Here is a 15,087-nt window from a genome sequence, read left to right on the forward strand (position 1 = left end):
TGACACAGGGCTGAGGGCTCCACCCAGGAGAGAAGTGCAGGTCCCAAACCCATCCGGGAGGCAGAGGCAGCCTCATCTACAACACAGCTCAGGCAAAGCCCCCAGCTGAGCTGAGACACATCCCCTGAGCCCTTGGCATGAGATGGTAAGGGGGAGAGTTCCAGGGAAGGCTGGTCCCTGCCACTAAGACCTAAGAGCACCCCAGCACCCTGACAGAAGCAGACTTGCACTGCTCATGTACTCTCCTTTAGATGTTTATGGTTGGCCACTTTGAAGACAGGGTATAGGGTCAGATGGACCTTCTCTCTGATGGACTTTTGTTCTCAGGCTCTTGTGGTTTAGTATGTCTGTCCAAGGGAAACAGCTCAGGCATTTCTAAAAATGAATACAAGGAGGAAAAAAAAAATATCCACAGACAGGTACTGCTCATCTCAGAAAGTTTGGCAACCATTTAGTTGAAGAGCACATCCTCCTTCATACTGAGGGCTTGATCTTGGAGCTTTGCTGGCATCAGAGATGTGGGGATTTGCCATCCTGTGGAAACCCAGCTACACTGGATGAACACAGAAGAGTTGTGAAAACCACACTGCACACATTTGCTGTTTGCAAATTTGTTCAGGTCATCCAATTTGGACAACCCACAGCTCTCACCCTTATCAGAAGGCACATGCCCCCTTCCCTCAGGGTGACAGAACCAAAGTCTAGGCTGGGACAAAACTGTGCATTCAATGCCTTCTGCTAGCACAGGGCTGGGAAGAAATGTCACTAGAGATTTCCTCAGCATGTCATGTCAAGGAAATTGAGGAAGTTGTACATCTAGTAAGTGACAAAAGTTGCCTTCCTCTATCAGGTTTCCCTTTGTGAATGATGCCAACCATGTTCACACCCTTCTTCAAAATCATCTCTGGCAGGCATCAAGGAGACCAAGAGCTCAGCTTGTGACACTGGGTCACAACACCAGCTCTCCATACAGCAGACAGATGTCTAGTAGAGAATGATCCATAATAAGCCGGTGCCCACGTCAAAGCGCCAAAAGAGTTTTCCAATACCTGACAACAACATAAAGCCAAGCATAGCAGCTCCTGCGAAAAGTAGAGCTATCAGTCAAGAAAGCGGCTGTGAGACCCCAGGCGTTTCCTTGGCCCAAACAGCGTCACTGAGAGGCCGGGGTGCACACAGTTTGGGGCGGCGCCCTCGACCCGGAGCCTGCAACGCAGGGAGTGAGGGGCAAATGGGGGAACTTCGGGGGAGGCAGGAGGGAGCGGGGGGACCGGAGGAAGCCGCTCGGCTCCACTTCCCCGCACTGCCTACTCTGCACGGCTCCACGGGTCGCCGTTCCCGCCGATGCCTGCATGCCTACAGGGCTCCGCGGCAGGCAAACTAATGGCACGGCCCCGCTGCGACGGCGGCAAGCAGGAAGGGAAGAGGCAAGCGGCAGCGGCCGCATGCACAACCCTGCGTGCGCACCTCATCCACGCGGCTGTGCCCGTGTCCTGTCTGTGCCGTCTCACACCAACCCCAACAGCACGGAGAGGCAAATTCACTGTAAAACAGCCATAAAACCTCAGCCTAGACCACCTGGCACTGCTGCCCAAGCCTCCGGGCCACATGCGCGGCTGGGACACACTACAGCCTCCCTCCGCTCTGGAGGCCTTCAGCCGCGGGCGGCTGCCGGGCTGTCCTCACCGGCGGGAGGGGGAGGCTACGGCTTCTCTGACGCTGCTAGGCCGCACCCAGTCCTATCGCTGCCCTGCCGGGGAGAAAGAGCGCCAGGAACCGTAAGAAAAACGGAGGAAAAAACCCGAAAGCACACATACACCATCCCCCCACCAAAAACAAACAAACAACAAAAACACCAAAGAAACAAACAAAAAAAACCAGACGCCAACCAACCAAAAACCGACAAATAAGCACCCACGCCCCAAATCCCCCCCTTTTCGCCTCAAAACGAACTCGCCCGACGCGTGCGTAGTGACATCACACATCACCGGCTCCGCGCCGCTGTCACGTCCTGCGTCATCGCTCTGCGCTCCTGGGAGACGTGGCCTTTGCCCGGCAGCTCCATCGGTACGTGCGTTGCGGGCTGGGGCTGCCGCGGCTCAGGGGCCGAGAGCGGGCACCTCCGGGCTGGTCTGTCGCAGGAGGGTTCGGGGAGCGAGGCCATCGGAGTGGCGTTCCGCAGGAGGGTTCGGGGCCGCGAGCTCAGGGGCTGGGCAGCGGGCCCCTGGGCCAGCCTCTCACAAGGGGGTCTGGGGCCGAGGAGCGGGGCCCCGTGGTCCGGCTTCCTGCTGGAGGGTCCGGGGCCGAGGAGCGGGGCCCCGTGGTCCGGCTTCCTGCTGGAGGGTCCGGGGCCGAGGAGCGGGGCCCCGTGGTCCGGCTTCCTGCTGGAGGGTCCGGGGCCGAAGCAGCCTGGAAGCGTCTTCCGAGGCTGGGGGGAGCGGGGGCGCGCTGCAGTGACAGGGAGGGCAGTTGCAGGGAGGCGTGAGAGGCTCTGGTGTGAGCAACCTTCATATCAGGGGATCTGTTCTAGTTGATGAACGCAGACTGCCTGAGCCTGCTGTCCTGGTTGGGGTGGCATCCCTGGCAGCTGGTTGGTTTGAGAATGAGATTAGGCCGTGATGTGGCTTTTGGTGATCTCCATCAGGTTTTGGCTCTGGGATTTCGTGAAACAAGTCACTTTGGTCCATCTGAGTGCCTTCTGTGGCACTCTTAGAAGCAGTGCAGGAGATTAGCTAAAAGAAAGTTGTGATGGAGCTGTTGTTTTCTGTGGTGAACGGCATCATTTCTCATACTTTGAGCAGTCAGCAGTAGGCCCTCCTTTATGTATTGACACAGTGTCTTTTTAAAGACACCTCTGCAAAACATCTTTCAAAGTCCAGTTATGCTGTCATGTGACTTTTTAGGTTATCTTAAGGCTTTACAAATTCAGTAAGTAACTGCTTCTTCCGTAATTAAAAATTTTCTTGGTCTCTGTGTGGCACCACCTATACTAATCCCATTCATCTTTGCAGATCATCATGGACCAGGTAATGCAATTCGTGGAACCCAGCCGTCAGTTTGTGAAAGACTCCATACGACTTGTGAAAAGATGCACCAAGCCTGACAGGAAAGGTAAAGCACACAACCAAAGGGGGCACAATCCTTGTTTCATTACAGCCTGGGTGCTGACCTGATGGAGAGCAGCACTGAGGAACAGGACCTGGGAGTCCTGGTAGATAACAGGGTGACCATGAGCTGGCAAGTGTGCTCTTGTGGCCAGGAAAGAAAATGTCATCCTGGGATGAATTAGGAGGATGGCCAATATGTTGAGGGAGGTTCCCCTTCCCCTGTACTCTGCACTGGTGAGGTCTCACTTGGAGCACTGTGTCCAAGTCTGGGCTCCCCAGTTCAAGAACTAATGGAGAGAGTCTAGCACAGGACTACTAAGATGATGAGGGGCCTCAAATATCTCATATGAAGAGAGGCGAAGAGAGCTGAGGCTGTTTGTCTTGGAGAAGAGGGGACTGAGGGAGGATCTTATTAATGTTTATATCTACATCTAAGGGGTGGATGTCAGGAAGATGGGGCCAGTGACAGGACAAGAGGTAATGGGCATGAACTTGAACATTGGAAGTTCTGTCTAAACATGAGCAGGAACTTCTTTGAGGGTGGCAGAGCACTGGAATAGGCTGCCCAGAGAGGTGGTGGAATCTCCATCTCTGGACGCTTTTAAGGCCTGCCTGGACATCCCTATGTGATCTGCTTTAGGTGATCCTGTTCTGGCCTGGGAGTTGGACTTGATTTTCAGAGGTCATTTCCAACTCCTACCATTCTGTGATACATCTTACAGCTTACCATCTGCCTTTCTCTATGTGACCTGTTTCTCCTGGATGTTTCTCTGATTCTAAGATGGGATTTAAACTTCAGCAGTTTTCTGGGTTTTAATGGATTTATGGTTCTGGGTTGAATAGACTTGAAGGTTTCTGGGGGGTAGTCAGTTAGGTGTGTGGGAGTGGTGATAAAGCTCCCGTTATGAAACAGGCTGAGTAGCTGAAATCAGCTGTTTTGAGGCAGGCAAGTCCTAATTTTCATGTATGAAGTGATCTGAGAAGATCACTTTGAAAAGACAAACGCAGCAGTAAAGTTGGATTGGTTGCAGCCAGCTTGAGGGGAATTCTGGAGGAAACTTGCCTGTTACATGACCTTGGAGAAGACAATTTTAGGAGACTGGAAAGGTGCTAGGATTGCTTTTCATGGTGCCCAATTCAACATTTTCACTGTTGTCAGTGACTGCCTGATTGGGACAGGAAGAACTTTGTTGCTGGAAGAACGTTTTTGGACTTTCCCAAAGGTGATGGAGAGAGGCTGTAGTATAACCAGAATGCAGCTGGCTGTCCCTAATGACAACAGTCACAGTGCTGTGTTCACATACTTTGGATGCAGTTCATTGATACCTTCTGAGATCAGTAAGGAGCTTCATTGTCAGACTGGCAGGGTTGTGAGAGGCTATTGACCTTCTTAGTCCACTTTGTGATTGCTGTCCTAAGTAAGAGTTTCAATGAAGCATTTGATTTTTGCAAGAACTTAGGATGCCGCCCTCCTGTGACAGGCATAAATTCAGCTCTTCCATTTTTGATACTGTATTGGGAGTTTACAGGGCCTGTAGGGATAGAATCATAGTAGGGGTTGGAAGGGACCTCCGAAGATTGAGTCCAACCCCCCCTGCCAAAGCAGGGTGACTTAGGGCATGTCATACAGGATTGAATCAAAATGGGTCTGGAAAATCTCTAGAGAAGGAGACTCCACAACCAGGGGTCCATCACCCTCACAGCAAATAAGTTTTCCCTCATATTGAGGTGAAACTTTCTATGTTCCAGTTTGTATCCATTGCCCCTTGTCCTGTCACAGGGCACCACTGAAAAGAGACTGGCACCTTCTTCTTCACACCCACCCTTCAGATATTTATTAACATTCATAAGATCTTCTCTCAGTCTTCTCTTTTCCATAGATTTTTTTCATAGAATGATTTTGCTTGGAAAAGGCCTTTCAGATCATGGAGTCCAACCATTCTCTTTAACTCTACCAAGTCTGGTGCTAAACCATGTCCCTCAGCAACACATCTCTGCCTCTTTGAAACACTTCCAGGGATGGGCATTCAGCCACTTCCCTGGGGAGCCTGTTCCAGTGTTTGAGAACACTCTCAGTAGCACAGTGATGGAATTAGAACTCTGTGAATTGTTACAGGCTGTGGGTGTTTCTGATTAGTTATTATTTTCGAAAAATGGAGATTAGCTATGCTCTGTGGAAAACATTTTCTCTTAAAATCCCACTGGTCCTCCCAAACAGAGGATGTATTTCTCATGGTCAATGCAGTTTGCTGTTGAACTAATTCCCATGTTAATGCTCCCATTTCCTCATGAGACCTCTCTCCTTCAGCCACTGCAGTGCACATCTCCAGTGTGCAGCACACCAGGCTTCCTAGACTGAATTGCTTGTTTTTTGTTTTTTTTTTTTTTTTGCAGAGTTCCAGAAGATTGCCATGGCGACAGCGATTGGCTTTGCCATAATGGGATTTATTGGGTTCTTTGTCAAGCTGATCCACATCCCAATCAACAATATCATTGTGTGAGTAGATCTGATCTTCAGTTTCACTGGGATGTGTGTTCATATTTACCTATTTAAACATTCTTTTAAAGACACACCTTTTTAAAAACAAATTTCAAACAGAGGATGCAAGTCCTCTTCTGGCACTGGAACAGGTTAAATACTGTTCCCTGATGTGTGACTTGCAAGAGTGGTCGTCTTGGCAAGGAGAAATGTTTGAAAACAGGAGATAAACTTCTAAGGTGGTAATATTTGTCCTAACAAGGCAGTGGTGGGAACATAAGAGTTCAGATGGCATCACTTGATTAGCTGAAACTGATGACTTTGTCTCTCAACAGAGGCGGCTGAATATTCATCATGAAGAACAAGACGTCGTGACACTTGCTGCAAAGATTTCACAGCTTTGTTACCTGTTTGCTATTAAACAAGCTCAGTTTTTGGGTTTTCAAACATGCTTCTCATCTTATTCCTGTTTTCAACTGTATGCAACCATACCTGTCTGCATTACAGACTTTTTTTCTTTAGCAGTGGTAGTGTTTTAATTGTTTGGTTTGGTTTTGTTACTTTTTTCAACCATAACAGGACCATTCAGGTAGGTAGGAGCCTTGGAGGTTCTTTAGTCCAACCTTCTGCTCGAAGCTGGGGCACTGCTGCCCTCTGATGAGGTTGCTTAAGGCTTTATCTAGTCAAATGTTGAAAACCTCCAAGGGTGACAACTCTTTATCTAGTCAAATGTTGAAAACCTCCAAGGGTGACAACTATACAGCCTCTGCAGAAGCTCAATAAACAGCAGACAGCAAGAAAGCAGCTTTACTGCATCCTTGCCAATTGTGGTTTCAAAGTCTATCAGCTGGAATCTGGTTTGGATACTGCTTCTGCAAGACAACCGCACATAGAATTATAAAGGGGTCTGCATTTGTTAATCTGGAAGTTTCCATTATTAAGTGATTGACTATTTTAACTTTAAAAACTGCCTGCAAAGACTTCTAGTAGATGCAGTGCTCTTCCTTTTCAGATTGAGATTAAGATGTTTATATTTCACTCCAAAAAGCTTATTGTAAGCATTTGGTACTTGGAGAAGTTACAATGCTACAGATTTTAAAAGCACTCTGTACTGGGAAATCTGATACTGGCATTACAGCAGAAATGAAGCTTTTTAGTACAGAAACTTGCTCCATAAGTAGAAAAGTTCAGTAATTACTCTTGAGGAATCATCACTAGCACCTATATATGTCGCAAACCAGGGCAGAAAAATGGGATTAAGGCTCCAGGGAGACCTTGTAGTGGCTTTTCAGGACCTGAAGGGGACCTACAAGAAAGATGGGGAGGGACTTTTTACAAGGGCTTGTAGTGATAGGATGAGAAGCAATGGCTTTATAGCTGGAAGAGGGTAGACTTAGGCTGGATATTAGGAAAAAAATGTCTTTACAGTGAGGGTGGTGAGACACAGAAACAGGTTGCCCAGGATGCCCCCTCCCTGGAGGTGTTCAGGCCAGGTTGGACAAGGCCTTGTGCCACCTGGTCTAGTGGAAGGTGTTCCTGCCCATGGCAAGGGGTTTTGAACTAGATGATCTATAAGGTCCCTTCCAACCCAAACCATTCTATGAATCTACTTGAGTGCTGTCACCTTTTAATTAACTCTAGAGTGTACTTCCTGGTGGCAAAAGACGAAATATAGTTTGGTATTGGAATAAAATACTTAGTAAAAATAGTCTGAACTAACTAAACAGGCAGAAGCAGTTTCTTTACATTCCATTTTGTGTGTGACTGTACTGGGTGGCAGCTCATGTGTCTTCTGATTGAACAGTGTGAGGTACCAGCATGAAGTACTCAATTATTACTACTCTTCTTGATTTGGTCTCAAGTGACTTTTAGTTCAGACTTATTTGCCATTCAGTACATAGAAACAGTGCCTGCTTGTATCTTCAGAACAGCTTTACTGTCGTCATTCAATGAAATTTTGCAGGGATTGGAACTGATTCCTATCAGGAAAGGCAGCTGTAGCTGATCTTATGTTTTGATAGCCATAGTCCACAGCAAAGGCTTGTCAGTCTCGATGGTCACGATTCCGGAGTTGTCATAGGTGTTGGAAGTACTGACCAGTGTTCCAAACTTCAGCACCTGGTGAGCTGTGGAAAGACAGGGAAGGAACTTAGTGGTACTCTGGAAACCAATGCATGGGTATGCATTTATTGTTGTACAGAGTGCTGCTTCCACAGACAGGAAAAAAATCCCAAACAAACAGCTGAGTAAATCTAGTCCTGATAAACATAATCTAAAAGAGCTATATTAAATATTAATTAGAAGGCTTTCACGTGACTATCCAATGACCTGGAGAGGGAATAAATCAATGCCTAATCCCCAAATTAGCATTCTGAGTTTACAGTACATTTTTACAAAAGCAGATTGGTGAATGTTTCCTCAGAGTTTCACATCTGGAAATTGGATGTTTCATTAGCAGCAGCTCGAGCAGCGGCAGCACTAAGGCAAGGTATTTAAAGCAGAGCGAGGCAGAGGACCTTGCTGTAGTTCCAAATGGGAGATTTGCTTTAGCTCAGCAGCAAGCCTATAATCTCCTAAAATGTGAACAGTTCTAGTTATGAGTGGTACTATTTAACAACTTTTGCTTTGAAGGCAGTGACTTTGCAGGACTTCTTCTGTGGCATGCCTAGTGAGGTAGATGTCCATCCTACATTAGGAACCAAGGCATTATTCTAAACAAACAGATGGTGCCAATTTTCATAGATTGATAGACTTATATAATGGGTTGGGTTGGAAGAGATCTTAAAGATCATCTAGTTCCAACACTGCCAGAAAGGGGATATCCATGACCTCCCTGGGCAATCTGTTTGGTGTCTGACCACCCTCATTGTAAAGAATTTATTTCTACTATCCAGTCTAAACTGCAGTTATGATGGTAATTTTTGAAATACCTGTGAAGTTTTAAATAACCATTTGGTGGTGGTTTGGATGGTGTCTTATAAGTGAAACAAAGACTTCCTACAATCAGACTAACGATACAAGCTGCCCTGTAACCAAAAAAATGGAGTTTAACTTCTCTTCAGGCTGAGAGATGTGGGGCTTTTTAGTCTGGAAAAAGAAGACAGAGGAGGGAGGGTTTTTATGAATGTTTATAATAGTCTGAAGGGTGGGTGTCAAAAAGGGGGCCAGTCTCTTTTCAGTGGTGTCCTGTGATAGGACAAAGGGCAATGGATACAAACTGGAACACAGAAAGTTCCACCTCAACATGAGGTCCCTTCCAACACCTCCCATTCTATGATTTTTCTCCCTTCTGGAGATGGCATTGGTTGCATTTTGCAAACATGAACTTCCCCAAAGGCACTCTTAAGACTAGTTCTGTGTTAGTCCTTGCTTATATAAAGATTGAGAGTAAGAACTTCAAGACTACCCTTTTAGTCTGTAAAACAAGCCAAACAAGCTTTCCTTCACAAGGAGAGCTGCAGGTGGGGAGATGAGCAGGTCTGTGTGTCGTGTCAGAACTGGCAAACCCTGTGTTAATACTGAAGGTGGAATCCTCTGGATTGGACACCAAGTTGCCCACTGCAAATAGATGCAAACCAACAAATTAATCTCTGGTTACTGATCTGCACAGGAGACAGATATTCCAGCTGGGGATGTGAGCATGGGCTGTAGTAAATTGGGGTGTAGCAATTTACTATTAGTATGCATGTTACACTTGTCTGCTCATTGCTGTGCAGGAGGAATTGATGTTGGCAAGCTGTTTGGAAATGAAAATGACAAAAAGGTAGGACATACAAGGTAGCTGAGGTCTCCTGCCAAATCTGTGCTTGCTACTATTTTTTCCTGCTCCCACCCTTGTAACTAATCTGGAACTGAAGAGAAGGAGGATGAATGAGTTTTGGCAAATGCCTTTGGAAGAGACAGCAGAAGCTGATGGCGTTATGCCCTGCCAGAAGTTGATGTACTAGAGCAAGTTGCCTGACAACCCAGATTTCACCCTTTGCAGGTAAACTGGTCATTTAATGAAGATGAGGAAACACACAGGTAGAGTTCCCTGTTAAGCGTTACAGAATTATTTTGGTTGGAAAAGACCTTTAGGATCATTGAGTCCAACCATTCTCTAACTACCACGGCTGGTGCTAAACCACGTCCCTCAGCACCACATCTCTGCCTCTTGGAAACACCTCCAGGGATGGGGATTCAACCACCTCCCTGGGATGCCTGTATCAGTCTCTGAGAACCCTTCCAGTGCAACCTGAGGCCATTTCCTCTTGTCCTGTAACTTGTTACGAGGGAGAAGACACCAATACCCACCTTGCTCCAACCTCCTTTCAGGTAGTGGAGAGTGATAAGGTATGGTCAAGTTATGAATGTTTCCAGTAAGTTTTAAGTAAGAAAGAACCTTAAATTGTTTTAAAAATGTGTTGACACTGAAACTACTCATTTTTTGTTACTATATATTGAAGCCTGGAGGGGAGGGAAGAAGAACTTTGTGGATCAGCTCTTCTGTATAAATCCACTCATGTAGCATCATTGCTCCTTGCTGAAGACTGTCAGAATAATTCTTAATGCTTCAGCTTTGCATATGAAATAATGGCTCTGTAGAAGGCAAGAATTAAGAACAACATGGCAGCTTAATGAAACAAAATCTGCAGCAGTATTTCTTCATGCATAAAATGAAGTGAAAATCGCTTTTCCTTTTTGCTTTACTTAAGAAGCTCTTGCCACTAGATGGAGCCTTTCATCTTTCTCCACTGGCTTTTCCCCTCTGCAAGGCTCAATTTGCAATGCTAAGGTGGAGAAATGCAGACTGTTACGCAGTGCTGCTGATTCACGGGGCTCAAATGGATCCGTTCCAAGGACTTGGTTTCACAACCAGCCAACATTTCATCTAACACAATTAAAAATGCATGCTTGCCATCCAGTATACGAACACAGTAAGTAAGCTAAAAACCAAGGTTTTAGCCAGTAGAGGAAGTAAGACAATGTACATCCCTACTGCTTCTAGGAAAACTTCCTGCTGTGTCATGTCTTATGATGTGAAGTTTACATGTTCAAAGAAGTAGAAAGTTTTATCAGTTCATACCTGATCCATTCCCTTGTTTTAAATAGCTTTCAGACTTGTTAAGTCCTAGCAAGAGCCTAGACCTCAGGAGAAAGCTATTACAGAAAACGCCACAGCCCATTATTGTTATTCAGATTATTTTTCAGCTCCAAAGAATGGGAAAATTCCCTTCCTTTGCAAACACTCTTTGAAAACAACCTTTTTATTTTCTAATATTGAGGATTTATAGTTTTGATGGATACCAAAAATGAGCCTTGAGCAACCTGGTCTAGTGGAAGGTTCCCTGCTGATGGCAGGGGGTTGGAACTAGATGATCTTTAGATGGGTCCTTTCCCACCCAAACCATTCTATGATTTTATGATTGCTATAAAGGATTTAACAAAAACAAACAAAACCCAACAACATAGTAATTTGAGAGTTCTCTAATGAGGTTTTGTTTTGAATGAGTGAAAATTTTCTCTTAGATCATAGCAGTCTTCTGGTTTTCACTGAGAACGAAGCTTCAAGAGCTGATTTGGATAAACCAGAAGTGATTCACTGGAAACAACACTCTCCCTTCTAGCAGCCTTAGAGACTTTTCTCCCCCTGAGATTTTGCTTAGTGCTTTGGTTCCAGTCAAACTGTGTTTACTGGTAATAGATTGCTGATGAGAAAAATACTCTACCCAGCTCCTCCAGGGTAGTTGCACTCTTTTTCATTACTCTCCGTCTATAAAGTCAGCATGTCTCAGTGGCACTGAGCCTGGGTGGCCGTGCCTTCAAGGAAAGCCATGGGGGTCACAAGTGGTTACATGGAAAGGTAACTAACTAGTAGTTCTGTGGTGTCATTTTGAAGTCTGACAGCTGTGGATTTCAGAGCTAAAATCAAATTCTGTTCCTGCCTCTTAGGGGGTATAAAGCTCCCAAACTAAATAAAACCAAAATCTATTGTGAGACACCTTTGTAGGGCAGGCCCTGTGTTCTTACCAGTTACAACAGGCTCTAATTTCTGTCTGATGGGCTGCAACATATCACTAATTCAGTCTGAATCTGGCAAGGCTTATTTTGATGTGGTAGAGGAGGCCTGTTTTTCTAGTAGCTTGAGTTTGTTTAGCAGGTGGTCGAATCTGCCAGGGGTTAAGAATGTTGGAAATAATTTAGAGAAGAAATATGAGGACTTGTAGGTGAGCTTCCCAAAGGAACATAATCACAAAGATCATTATTTCTTAGCCAGCCCTTTTGCTGAGCAAATTAGATGACAAAGGAGGTCTCATTACCCTGAGGCTGCCCATTTCCACTATTTCATTGCTTGTCTTTGGATAATTTTTATTTTTTTAATACACAATTCTAAGGATGACACATGGAAAAAGTTAATCTCACGTGTAAGATTCGAAACCTGATGAATATTAAGGTTGCCGTTCAGTCAACATTCAAAAATGTTATCAAAATGCACCTTGTGACTAATAAAGCTCTATTAAAACCACAAACAACCCAAAGCAACACCACAAAGTATTTAAAAATCTCTTATGATTTTATACCTCTGCCATGGTTGGAAGTTTTATTTTTCAGCTGATGGCACTGAAAATGGGACCAAAGCTTTGCTTGCAATGTCTTCACTGTTATGCTGCAGGCTTTCAGCCTGGAAACTGAGAAACAGCATGAACTAATTATAACTGGATTGGGTCTTGTCATGGTAGGTGCTGTAGAATCAGAATGCTCAATATCAGGTTATTCCTCAGTACCTGCATTCAAGATCTAGTAGACTTACAAAGAGGATTTCTGTGACCTCGTTGTACTATTTGGGATGCTTAAAAGTTCAGTCTGCTGAAGAGAGTTTATATCAAGGTCTCATGTACATCTTAAAACCTGAGCTTAAGCAGGACTTAAAGGAGCCATATACAGACAAAACCCCTTCTTCTTAAACATACCACATAGGGCAAAGTAAGTTACTCATGCGGCACCAAGGTGCCCTTGTGGCCAAAGAGGCCAGTGCTACCCTGGCATGCATCAAGAAGAGTGTGGCCAGCAGGTCAAGGGAAGTTCTCCTGCCCCTCTACTCTGCCCTGCTGAGACCACGTCTGGAATATTGTGTCCAGTTCTGGGCTCCCCAGTTCAAGAGGGACAGGGATATACTAGAGAGTCTCCAATGGAGGCTATGAGGATCATGAAGGGGCTGGAATATCTGTCTGAGAGACCTGGGGCTGTTTAGTCTGGAGACGGGCAATGGATACAAACTGTACCTTGAGTAAAAACTTCTTTAGCGTAAGGGTACTGGAGCAGGCTTCCCAGAGAGGTTGTGGAGGCTCATCTAGAGACTTTCCAGATGTAGACATGTTCCTATGTGACCTCCCCTAGGTGATCCTGCTCTGGCAGAGGAGTTGGACTCAATCTTCAGATGTCCTTTCCAACCTCTACCATTCTATGAATTTGAAAAGTTTAATTGAACAAGGAGGGCCTCTGGTTTTCCCTGTATTTTTACCAAAACCACAGTGAATCCCAGAGAGTCAAGAGAGAGGCTTTTAACTGCAGTACCTAATGGTCACACTGGAAGAGAAAGTTGGGGGGGGCAAGTCCTTCCTTACCATGGAGTAGCTTTAGTGAAGGAAGTGATTTTGGTGTGAGAATAGCCAAAGACTCACACCTTGTGTCTTCTATCCAAAGACGCAGGCAGATTGAAGCCCTTGGGAAAGCCTCAAATGCAGAGGTGTAGCACAAGTGTCCCCATTTCATGCAATTTCATCAACAAGTCAGGGCCTTGCTACTGTTATCAAAAATGCCTGAGAACAAACCTGCATCACAGGAAGCATGTCCCAGAGAGATACCCTGGTATGGCATGACCATCCTAGTGGATTTCTATGATAAAGTGACTGTGTCAGTGGACATGGGACAACCTGTGGATGTGATCTGTCTGTCCTTCTGCAAGGCCTTTGACACAGTCCCCTACAACATCCTACTTGCCAAGTCGGACAAATATAGATTTGATGGGTGCACTGTTCAGTGAATAACACTGTTCAGCCACTGTTCAGTGGCTGGATGGTCATATCCAGAGGGTAGTGCTCAATGGCTGCTACAAAGACAGGCTGAGGGAGCTGGGGTTCAGCCTGGAGAAGGGAAGGCTCCAGGGAGACCTAATCATGACCTTTCTGTACCTGAAGGGGGCCTACAAGAAGAATGGAGAGAGACTGCTTACAAAGGCCTGTAGTGATAGGACGAAGGTCAATGACTTCAAACTAGAGAAGAGTAGATTTAGATTGGATGTTAGAAACAAGTTCTTTATGATAAGGATAGTGGAACACTGCAACAGGTTGCCCAGGGAGGTGGTTGGGGTCCCATCCCTGGAGACATTTAAGGCAAGGCCTGACAGGGCTCTGGGCAACCTGATCTAGTTGAGGACGTCCCTGCTTACTGCAGAGGGGGTTGGACTAGATGACCTTTGGAGGCCCCTTCCAACCCAGACCATTCTATGGTACACTGTGCTGCCTTTTCTCAGCTGTGTCTCAATTACTTCTTGAATTATGGAAAGTCACACCACTGAAAACAGAAATAGGTACAGGAAGATGAGCAGATTGCCACTGGATGTTTGGAGTATCAAAATAATTAATTATTAATTAAAAGCCTTATTACAGTGAATGTAATCCCTTTTCCCCCTAGGCATATGCTGCATCAAAATGATAGAAAAATTAGGATCAATAAGCTGAAACACAAGTTAAAGTGAAATATTGAATTACCATTTGGTATCCTATTACAGTTTATTTGGAGAGGATTTCCCTGAAGTTCTGTGTTGGGAGCAAAAAATCTGCATTTAAATGGAGATGCATTAGTAACGCATGAGCTGGTACTTTGCAAGCCACCCCATGTCTGCTGAGCAGCAGCATTCATTTTGCTCTTTAAAAATAAAAACCATACAGTTTATAGGCTGATTTTCCTTTCATTCTTCCTAGTTTTACACTTGTGAATAGACTGACTTCACTGGAGTTAATCTTGATTTACACTGATGGATACAAAGGAAGCAAATTGGGTCCTTGATCTCCGTGCAGTGGGAACTGCAAAGCTGGAAGTTGCAAATCACAGTAATTTACAATAAAACACGAACTCATTCAACACAGAAGTACCACAAAGGCTTGCTGGAGTCTGCTGGGAGGGGACAGGCTAGCCTGTCATGGCACAGATCTCCTCTGGGCCGAGCACAGGTTTGAATATGCAGAGATTGCATGGAGCAGTTGTTAAAACTACTGTAACTTTTTGGTACCTGGTTTTGTAGTGCAGAAATCTGGGGAGTTTAATCTCAACAGATACTTAGGAGCAGGCTCAGGCAAGCATCAGGAGGATACAGAGTGAAAGGGACCCAGCAGGCAGAGCCAGGTGGTTGTTCTAACTTGTTTAGATGCTGGCAATGACTCTGGGCAGGGGCTCTGCAGCACAGGCTGCTTGACCTCCCACTGGTGGGAATTCAAGAGGTAAGCACAAATGCACTGGCTG

At 45.5% G+C, this 15,087-nt stretch overlaps 2 protein-coding genes across 2 annotated transcripts in view; one reads left to right on the top strand and one right to left on the bottom strand.

The window, feature by feature from the left end:
* The first annotated feature begins 2,003 nt into the window (after nt 1-2,003).
* On the top strand, nt 2,004-6,072 carry SEC61G (SEC61 translocon subunit gamma). The gene is made up of 4 exons (XM_054384951.1): nt 2,004-2,067; nt 3,012-3,111; nt 5,502-5,604; nt 5,922-6,072. The coding sequence occupies exons 2-4, from the start codon at nt 3,018-3,020 to the stop codon at nt 5,929-5,931; spliced, it is 207 nt and encodes a 68-aa protein (XP_054240926.1). The 5' UTR covers nt 2,004-2,067; nt 3,012-3,017; the 3' UTR covers nt 5,932-6,072.
* Nucleotides 6,073-7,586: 1,514 nt separating this feature from the next.
* Nucleotides 7,587-15,087, bottom strand: part of TPK1 (thiamin pyrophosphokinase 1) — a 284,463-nt gene continuing 276,962 nt past the window's right edge. The window contains exon 8 of the mRNA XM_054385135.1: nt 7,587-7,712. Within this exon, the coding sequence (XP_054241110.1) occupies nt 7,594-7,712 (119 nt within the window). The 3' untranslated portion in view covers nt 7,587-7,593. The remainder of the gene's footprint in view (nt 7,713-15,087) is intronic.

The sequence above is a fragment of the Indicator indicator genome, chromosome 11 (assembly GCF_027791375.1).
Source record: "Indicator indicator isolate 239-I01 chromosome 11, UM_Iind_1.1, whole genome shotgun sequence".
In the NCBI taxonomy this organism is placed as follows: Eukaryota; Metazoa; Chordata; class Aves; order Piciformes; family Indicatoridae; genus Indicator; species Indicator indicator.